We start from the raw sequence: 10,686 nt of genomic DNA, 5'->3' as shown, positions 1-10,686 counted from the left end.
TTTTATGATATCGTCAAACATATATTTTATTCAAAAATAAAAATATCATCGCTTTCTCAAAATCACATAAAGCCATATTATAACATCGACTGAGATAAAAAATAAAATAAAATATTAAAAACACGATGTATCTCGCTGCATTGCGCGAGTACGCTTCTAGTATATATATATATATCTAAAGTATCTTATTAAGCAAATTTAACAAAAGTATTAAATAACCAAAATACCCTTTATACTATCCATAGGTCACTTTTTCACCTCCTCTCCTCACATACACTCACCCCCTCACACGCTCATCATCTCACAACCATTTTTTTTAAAATTATAATTTTAAATTTACATTTTATACCCCCATAATTAATTAATTAATTTATTTTACTTTCTTTACTTTTAAATGTTTCATTTTAAACTTTTATCAAATTAACATACATAATCGTATATCAATTAAAACATATTTAAAAATTACAATTTTATTTTAACAAGTTACATCATTATAATCGTCTCGTTAATACCTTCGAAATGAGTCTAATATAGAATAGTTTTTAACTTAAATATATTATTATATATTATATATACTGTGAAAAAATATTTTTAATATTTACGATTTATATTTTATAGTTATTTATTTATATATATACTATATATTTTGGGGTTAGGCTGTCCAAATTGCACTGTATAATATGTTCTGGGGTTTTTTTGAAATATATATATACATGTATTAATTCAACCTTAATCTGAGTTTCTAGACAAGAAAGAGTGTAAGCAGTTGAAATTTCATTCTAAAACCCATCTTTTTTGGTCTTTTCATTGCTTATGATCTGTCAAATTTGTAGTTTTCTTTATTGGTTTTGAGTGTTTATCTTAAAACTCAAGTTTCTTGGTTCTTTGCTCTTGGTGTAAATCGAACACATTTGTGAAGTCATTTAAATATGTTGGATTTTAAATATATTGGATTTTAAACTGTCATACAATTTTTTTCATCGATAGTCTGTAATTGAAACCATAACTCTTATTTATTCAAATTGTATTAATATGTAAAGACCAAGTGTAACCTATATCATCGTTAAATCTTATCTTATAAAATCACTGGAACTTCAAAATCGTTAAAATTCATGGCTCCCGCTGCATTGCACGAGTATATAACTAATATATATATATATATATATATATATAAAGATATTGATGATTATATATACTAAAACTAATAATTAAGTTGTATGATAAAAAAAGTTAACTATTTACTCCAAATATGGGAGAACAAACATGACTCATATAGTCAAATTAACTTTTTAATTTTCATTTTAACGTTTCAAGATATGAGGAATACTTAAACCTCATGTTGTTAAATCATAATCTTTGGTTTCTCTTTTAATATATATTTAATTTCCCATTTTGGGTGATTTTATATTTGATATGCTTTATTTCCATTTAGACATTTGATTTAAATTTACATCTATTATAAGAGTGTAACAGGTGAGGGGAGGGGTCATTGCAAAAATGGAGGTAAGGGGCAGTGACGGGTAGTTCATTGTGAAAAAAATGGACGTGAGGGACGGTAAGAGTGTGCTGATGATTGGGGCATGGTTGATTTACGAGAGTTTTTTTTTTTTTTGAAATACTGAATATAAGCTTGAAAGACAACACTACTTTTAAAATACAAGTAAAGGTAAAAATCACTGAAATGTCCCATGTGCCGGCACTTGAAAGCACTTAACGATTGCAACTAAGAGACGTTTAAGACCAATAAAAGGTAAAAATCACTCAAATGCCCCATGTGCCAACACTTGAAGGCACTTAACCATTGCAACTAACACACATTTAAGACCAATAACTAAAACCGTAACAAAAGACAAACCTCAATGACCATTCAAAAGTTAAAAACATCGATTATTTAAAATGGGGATTTTGAGAATTTTTGTTTCAACAGATTTTCCAAATCATTTTCCAAAAAAAATCGAGATAATATATAGTTTTCAAATATCTTAATAATATAAAGTTTGAATGATTTTAATAATTTATCTCAAAAAGTAGCCAAGAATATCGGGTAGGCATGCAAGTGAGCCAATTTGGGGGTCACGTGATTATATATCACCAAAATAGTCGCTATAAAAAACTGCAAGTGGCTCGACCACGACAATGACCAAAAAAAAAAATTAAGTATGGTAATCATAAGATGGTGTCTGATTGATTTGAGTTTAATTTCAAATGTCAAAAGTATCAAGAGGTTTCAGGTTCAAATTTTTGAAGAAATAAAAATCCCCTTGTGGCCACAGAGGTTCAAATGCGGTGACTCCAGACCATCTGCAAAATGCGTTGGATATCCAAGTTATGCTAATATCAATAATCAATGTGTTTTATTTGAGTTATTATCACATATATTTAAATTAAATAAAAAATTTAAATACTTTGTTACGAAAATATGTAAATGTATATTTTAAAAATATATATTATAACTTAAAAAGTTATAAATTAAATGAATAAGTTAAAAATAGGTAATTAAATTGTGTAAATCAGTCTTATATAATTATTATAATTTGAAGTCGTTGAAAAATATGTGTAAGAAAGAGAATATAATTTATGTACGACATGATATGATAAAATTAGTGATTATTAAAATCACAAAATAACAAATTTCTTTTTTATTCCGTGACCTCCATTTTATATTATTATTTTTAAATGTATTACATGTCTAAAAGCCACTCAAGAATTATGGTATATATGTTCACCCTCATTTCCACCGATTGTTATGTTCTATTTAGAATCGTAACGGGTCGGGTTCGGACCGGGTGTTGGTATCTCCGTCTCCGAAACTGATAGTTAAAACCGTCCCCGTAACTGTCCCGATCCCCGTCGGGGATCTTAACGAGGATTCCCATCGGGTCTCTGTGGTTTTCCTGATCTCTGTTGGAGAACCCGTTAAAGGTAAAAATCTTCTTTTTCACCGTTAGTTATAACCGAACCCGAAACCGATCTGAAAAAAAATTACACTATGCTAATTTTCACAACTAAAACTAAATTACAATTTTCTTAATGATGTAAGTTTAAATGTCTCAAACATAATCCAATCAATTACAAACAATGTATTAGATTACAATATAAAACTAAACAGAAATTCAAACACCATACAATTAAAATAACGATTTTAGACAAATAAACTAGACTTTTTCGTGAGCTTTATTTGGGTTGTTGAGGTAAAGTTGATAAAAGTTTTTTAAATTTTAATTTTACTATTTTCTTGTAATGATATATATATATATATGTATGTATGTATGTATATAAATTAAAATTAATATATATATATATATATATATATATACATATTGGGCCGGGCCAGGCCGGTGATCACCGTCCCCGCTCAGTCCCCGATAACATTTTCCCAAACCCGACCTGAAAGTTTCGGTTTTCACCATCGATTTCGGTTTTTTTACTATCCCTAGGTCTATTGCCTCCTTTCTCTTTTAGCGTCAGGAGGCCCCCTTTCTTTTTGACCTCTGTCATCGTGATCAAGAATTTGTTTCTTGTTTTTCCATTCAACGTTGTAGTTTTTATATTTTGACCATTAAAGTTTTAAATATTTGAAGTTAATACTTTTAGGTTTTGATCACCATATAGATATAGATATAGATATAAATAAGATGTTATTTGTTATTTTAATTGAATTTAATATGAAAAAGTCGGATTGTGTAATTAAATGAACATGAATTTTGTTAATTTCGCAAACCGAGTAAATTTGACCTATGACGTGCACCGACGAATATCAGTTTGGTACCACAGGAATATGGTCCGTGTTGTAAACTAAAATTCCACAAGGCAAGTACGAAGACAAAACAATAATGGAGGGACCCAAAATAAATTATTATTTTATATTACAATTATTTAAAAATAATACGTTTTCTTAATAGGATTCTAATTCAATTTTATCTGTCGTCGATTAACGATTGCTATTAGGAGACCGACAACACTTATTTAGTTCACAAGTTTTTCTTTTACTTCTAAAACTCTGCCATAGTTAAAGGGTATTTTTGGTATTATGAAGAGGTATTTTTGTTAAACAACTTGTTAAGGATGCCTCGTTGACAAATCAAGCCAGCGCGTCACACATTTTGTGTGAAAGACCTAAGATTGATGCCTATTTGAGGTGTTCTTTTATGAAAGGTCATGCCTATTCTTAGGAAAGACGAAAATATTGTGACACTTTGTGGTGAATTCTGTTGCGCAGTTACCGCTTATTTTATTCGAAGGACAACTTATTTCAACAAGTACATAGAGACAATGTCCTTAACTTTATTGTATCTTCGTATGCTATACTTTGAGATAATTGAGCGAAAGCTAACAGTAATGTGGCAACTTATGCTCGTCATCTATCTTTCGAAACTCACTTTTCTCGTAAAACCAGTCACCAACTCCCTCTGAAATGGTCTGCAAAAGCTCTCATTATTAGATAAAAAAATAACAAAGTAATATTAATTAACTTCTTCCACATATATATACCCAAAGTGAAGAAATAAAATTCTCATGTCCCCTGTTGTCTCACAAATCATAATGAAATGATGATTTGTTTTCACGTGATTGGTGGACATGGAGAGACATGAGATTATATTTTACCTTGTAGTCCAGTTTTGAAGCATCATTTCCAGACCATGCTGGCTGGAATTCAGATTGGCAGTGAGTGTAGCAAGTGTTTATAAACATTCCATTGGAAGAATCATTGCCAATGGCTGAAACTGAATACAAAAAGTCTGACCTAAAATCTGGAACACAAAGAACAACAAAACTTTAGTGGCATTCGGATCCTAGAATCACATGTTTTTGCCGAATGAATCACATTAAATTAACCCTTTGTGTTTCTTGAGAAATTTATGAAACCGGATTAATAATATATAGCTAAATCAATAAGAGAATTTCAGGGATAATTAACCTTGGAACCTTTGGAGTTGAGGTGTGGAGCATTCATTCAAATCCATCTTACACTTGGTGAAATTTCCTTGGGGATCGGCTTCGTTTGATGACAAGATGTAGTATACCTTATATCATAATTATGTACGCTAATTTAGAGAAAGCTAATGAGAAATAACGTACTATCTGTGAGAATATGTGAAACCTCTATATTAATTACTCTACAAAAAAGCCGTAGAGAAGATAAAAGAGGTTTCAACGTATATAGAAGAGAAATGATCCAAGTTTAGCCGATGTAGGATTCTAATATCATGAATGGAAGTCATGAAAACAAACCTGCCATGTGTCGTACGCCGAGTTTAGTATGAAGATAGGTGTCTTGATATACGGCACAACGAATTGTGGGTAGAAGCACTACAACGCCATTTGAATTTTGACGATTAGTATCATACGTACCAAACTATGACAAGGAAAACACAAAACCAAACCCAATAAAATATACTCGATATATCCTATTCAAAAGTAGGGTTTGGGGGATAGAATGTACATAGACTTTTCCTCTACCATAAGAGCAGCACAAAGTCTGTTACTGCAAAAAAAAAAAAAAAAAAAAAACCAGCTTGCGAAAAAAATGATTGCGAAAAGGTTTTGGAGAATAACGGAGTGCTTTTGAAAGTTTGGCAAAAAGCTTGTAGCTTTTGAAAGGTAGATGACAAGGAAAACGATTAACAACCATATTAGAAGAATAAGGGTGCTTACTAAACCAGGTGTCATATTTGAAGTACATCCGGATGGTAAATATTTTGCCGATCCCTACAACCATAACAAGTCAACTATTTGTTTATAATATATATAAAGTAAACTATAAACCAAACCAAATCAAACAAACTCAGTATATCTTATTTAATGATAAGGTGTGGGGAAGATAAGATCTATGCATGATAGAGAGAGGGAGAGAGAAAGTACATGTAATGTAACGACGTCGTTGTAGTATTTTTCAAAACGGTACTCTCCGGATAGGTCTTTCCTGTGAAAATATAATTTGGATTATAAATTAGAATCCTGTTTATAGAATAATTATACTGACATTTGCATTACAACATAATGTGCAATACCATTCATCTGATGTAATACACCACTTAGATTATCGTTAATGACTGGTTCTCTTTCACACATTATAGACTATGTTTCGCATGTGTCAGAGAGTCATGCATAATGGAATTACTTCAAATTGATTGGTCCGTTTGTACCAAAGAAACAGAAATATTACGAACGTTCGTAGTAAACAAACATGATGAACTTACACGTGAGCAAAATAACCGGCATCAGCAATGCATTTTACTCTAGTACTTGATGGGAAGAATCCTTTAAACTTGTCACAGTGCAGTATTGAAGCCAACCCACCAGCCGAACACCCAGATAAAAGAGCCTATTGACATCTTTTCTTAGCATAATGAACTAAAAAAACTATCAAATCAACTATAATTGGTGCGATATCATAGAAAGAACCATAACATCGATTTCAGCATATCGCATTAGTTTGTTGATAAAATAAGCAGTATTTATATACTATTTTTTAAGAATAAGAAGACAAGGGTTGGCTTACATTTTGTGCATCATTCATTCCTTTGCTCATGAGCTCCTCAATTATAACATTGAAGACTCTTGCACCTCTAAAGTAAAGGTTAGTGGCCTACATACAAAGGGAGACAAATTAATTTAAACTTTTATAGAACTTTGCCTTTAAAAATATTAATTGACTTACAGGATCGACTTCTTCCACATCTCCGGTGAATGATGAACCGTCACAGTATCTCATGATGACTCTATTCCAGTTGTAGAAGTCTGAAAGTAAAACGATCCTTCGTTAAGAACAACAATATATTGAAAAGCTTAATATTGATTATGGGTTCTTATTTTCAAAAGAAGTAGATATTTGGGTTGTACTCGGATTCTGTTCTTGTTCATTGCTCAAAATCCCTGTGAAGTTCAACATCGGCATCAACTTGGATGACCCTAATCCGTTGTCCATTGTTTTCCTGTAAACGCAATCTTCTACTGTGTTGCACCATCCTCCCCCCTGATACAAAAGTTTTTATTTTGACCATCTCATGGTGAAAATCTTCTTTCAGTAAAAAAGAAAAAAGAAAGAACAAAATACATTCACAACAACAAACGTACCACCTATATGTGGTCTAATTAGATATGCACATGCATACTCGTAAGCTTGAATCCACTCATTCGGGAATTCACACATAACCATTTTTTAGTCATCATCGTTAATTAATCATCTTTTTTAAACACAAAAATTATCATTCATATGTGAATACACCTATACTTCAAGTAAATACACATAGGTTCTTTCTAAGTTTAGAACTTTCCGTTATTAGAAATAGAATGTCTAGGCTATTTGAACAAACACACACAAAGATGAGAAGGACCATAATTAAGCAACCTGTATATGAACCAACCAATTGTTAACTCCATCTCCAAATCCTTTAGCAAGCTGGTATGCTGGTGGGCTTCCATCTAAACAAACTGCACCTCCAACACAACCCATAATTAATCACTTCTTTCTATATATATTACTTTCTATTATTAGAAATACCAAATACAAAAGGCAAATCAAGTACCTGCTCCTTTGGCAACCCCACTTTCAATGATGGTTATCCCCACCTCTTCCAACCCTTCTGTTTTTAGAAACAACAGTATGCACACTATTACTGTGCATTTAACCCACTCTTTTGATCTTACTTTACTCATCCTTTCCTATTTTAGTACCAAAACCCTACAAAGATTTGAGCTTAGAAAAGGTGTAAGCTTATATAGAGATATACAAATACATGTGTGTGTGTGTATATATATATGTATGCATATATGTATGTCTGTGTGCGTGTGTGTTGGGGGAGCGGTGAGAAATGGGTGTGTGAGTTTTGGAAGCACGGCAACGTTGTCAAATGTCTAAGGAAAAACAGGGAATGGGTCAAGGAATAAAGGTGGGACTAGAGGTATTTATTGGGAATTAGGTTTCAATTGTGATCCCTATAATATCAACCAATTAATATAATGCCCCTTAAGTTTTGGTTAAGTCAAAAAGATCCCTTTTGGGTTCAGTAAATTCAAATTATGCTTGTAAATTTTGATATATGTCATGACAACCCCTCAAGGTTTAGAATTGTCTATTGACTATTGAGTTGTATTTTGGTTTACAGAAAACGTGTGGCGGAGGAGGATCCTATTTTATTTTTTTCAATGCTTACACAAACTATATATTACTAAGTGTAAAATAAAGTAAAAATTATAAAATAAAGTTTAACTACAGTCACCAAATTCACATAAAATATTAAAAAATCAAATCTAATTTCTTCGATTTATAGTTTTTTTATTAACCTGGATATCAAACTCGTTATGCGAGTTGACTAATCTCAGGACGACCACCTGTTTTGCAGATAGTCCGGAGTCACCGCATTTGAACCTCCGTGGCCATAAGGGGATTCTTATTCCTCCTTGAATTTGAACCCGTGACCTCCTAGTACTTTTGACATTTGGAGCCAAGCTTAAACCAATCAGACACCACCCTTGTGGTTTCGATTTATAGTTAAGGTTTCATTATGCTATTTAGCCTCTCATTTTCCAGCAACAATGCCTTGTTGTGGCACACACTGAATCATAATACTGGTGACACATTTAAGAACTGTAAATTTTTTTTTCTCCTTATGTCGGGAAAATTGGTTGGAGCCGCCTAGCCTCTACATGCATCCACCATGGCATGTGGTGTGTAATGGTTGGTAGTAAGGATGCACAAAACGTTTAAATCAAATATCAGATTTTTTTGACAGATCTAAGTCGAGTACTATTTATAGCGACAAACATGTTTTCTTCCCTCTAACTTGAAATTATATTGAGTGTCAATAAGAAATCTCTATCTTATGTAAGAATCGTAAGAACTATGTGCAACTATTGATCACTTTGATCTTTTGGTTATTTGCATTTGGTAGAGTTGGATATATTTTGTGAAAGTTGTCAACATTTTAATGGTGAAGTGCGTTAACTTATGTTAACATTTTCATGTTAATGTGTATTAACATATTAACATATGTTAAGGGAATTCAACATTTAAAGCTAAATTATATTAACATTTCATGTTAACTTCTATTAGCATTCCATGGTAACGTATTTAAGGTATGTTAGTTTATTTGAACATCCAACCGTTATAATTTGGGTTAACATTTATATATATATATTCTTTTATTTTTCTTTTGTTTTGGGTTAAGGAGAGGAATAAGGAGTTGGTAAGATATTTGGTCCCTGATTTCGAACAACAGAAGAAGAAGAAGAAGAAAAGTTTACATGTTCAATATCCGAATTTGTTGCCAGCTAGAAGTATATGTCTGATTGTGATCAAGGTGAGTTTTTATTTAAAATTTAAATCTGAAATGCTTTGTTAAGAAGTAATCCGGGTTATGGTTCTATGTGGTTATGGGTATGTTAATTGTTAACATACTTGAATTTAAAATGGTATTTTATAATTGTGATAATGTTATCGATTTACCAAAATATTGGCAGGAGAGGTGTATTATGGGATAAGAGTGGCATAATCAGGAGAGGTGGTGTTGATCCACAGGTGTAAAATGGGATAAGGGTGGCATAATCTGGAGAGGTATACTTGGAATAAGGGCGGCATACTCAATCTTTTGATTTAAAGATGAAATTTGATCTTACGGGTTTGATGTTATCTCATCCTTTTGATAGGATGACTTGATGTTGTTGCACCAGCTTGGTGCGAAAAGTTGTTGTTGTCGCATCAATTGATGCGGTGAAATGGGTCATTGCATCAGTATGATGTGATGAGTTGGTATTATTGCATCCTTATTATGCGATGAGAGGAAGTTATCACATTAGTGTGTTGAGACAAATTGGGTTATTGCATCCTTGTGATGCGATAAGTTTGACTGTCTCATGTCGATGCTTGGTGAGATAAGTTGAGTTGTCATACCCTTATGGTGTGATAAACTATTGTTCAATTGTTGACTTTCTAAAATTCTATTAGTGAATTTTTACCTTGTAAAGCTATCAGGAAATTACTCACTAGACCTTATGGTCTAACATTTATTTTGTTTTCAAAATTGTGCATTTCAGGACAGGTACATCTTGAAGGTAAAGGGAAGGGGAATATGTGATTGGGAGTCTTAAAGTTTTTGCATCTGATTATATGCTGAACTTGTACCTTTAGACTATGTTTTAGTGGTAGATACTGCTAATGATAGTCAGATTTGTCACTAAAGTCTTTAAGGACTGTCAAATTAAAGTAGAGGGGTGTGTAGTATTGCTTCAATTGTTTCCTATACCCCTAAGAGAATTTAATGTAGTTGTGGGCATAAATTGGTTGTCAAAGAATTAAGTGAACATAGTGTGAAACAAAAAGATGATACATATTGATCTACTTGGTTAGGGACCGGTTGTGATATACGATGACTGTCGAGACCGTTATACTATTTTGATTTCTGTTTTGAATGCCCGCAAATTTATACAAAAAGGGTGTCAAAGTTTTCTAGCATATGCGATCGATACTAAGAAAGAAAATAGTAAGATGAAAACGATACCAATGGTTAGCGATTATCCGAAAGTATTTTCAGAAAATTTAACCAGTCTACCCACAGACCGATCAGTAGAATTTTGGATTGATTTAACACCTGGAGCTGCTCAAGTAGCTCGTGCACCATACCGGTTGGCTCCGTTTGAACTAAAAGAATTGATGACTCAATTGAAAGAGTTATTGGATAAGGCTGT

General features: G+C 32.2%; 1 protein-coding gene across 1 annotated transcript; it reads right to left on the bottom strand.

Annotated features, from left to right (window-relative positions):
• Window positions 1-4,202: 4,202 nt before the first annotated feature.
• On the bottom strand, window positions 4,203-7,857 carry LOC112529664 (pectin acetylesterase 8-like). The gene is made up of 12 exons (XM_025141003.1): window positions 7,530-7,857; window positions 7,352-7,434; window positions 6,844-6,976; window positions 6,662-6,741; window positions 6,503-6,589; window positions 6,201-6,325; window positions 5,863-5,923; window positions 5,656-5,709; window positions 5,233-5,310; window positions 4,919-5,024; window positions 4,606-4,751; window positions 4,203-4,419 (listed from the first exon to the last, which is right to left on the bottom strand). Exons 1-12 carry the CDS (start codon window positions 7,657-7,659, stop codon window positions 4,330-4,332), a joined length of 1,173 nt encoding a protein of 390 aa, XP_024996771.1. The 5' UTR covers window positions 7,660-7,857; the 3' UTR covers window positions 4,203-4,329.
• Between the last annotated feature and the right edge of the window lie 2,829 nt (window positions 7,858-10,686).

This window comes from Cynara cardunculus, assembly GCF_001531365.2.
Source record: "Cynara cardunculus var. scolymus isolate 2C chromosome LG 16, CcrdV1, whole genome shotgun sequence".
NCBI classification, from domain to species: Eukaryota; Viridiplantae; Streptophyta; class Magnoliopsida; order Asterales; family Asteraceae; genus Cynara; species Cynara cardunculus.
This window is presented reverse-complemented; position numbering and strand designations above follow the sequence as displayed.

Coding starts and splice junctions, on each gene's coding strand:
- LOC112529664 (XM_025141003.1), bottom strand. CDS start 7,659: ATGAGTAAAGTAAGATCAAAAGAGTGGGTTAAATGCACAGTAATAGTG. Junction 5,924..6,200: donor GCCGGTTATTTTGCTCACGT/GTAAGTTCATCA, acceptor ATATTTTCACAG/GAAAGACCTATCCGGAGAGT. Junction 5,025..5,232: donor CGGCGTACGACACATGGCAG/GTTTGTTTTCAT, acceptor TTATGATATAAG/GTATACTACATCTTGTCATC.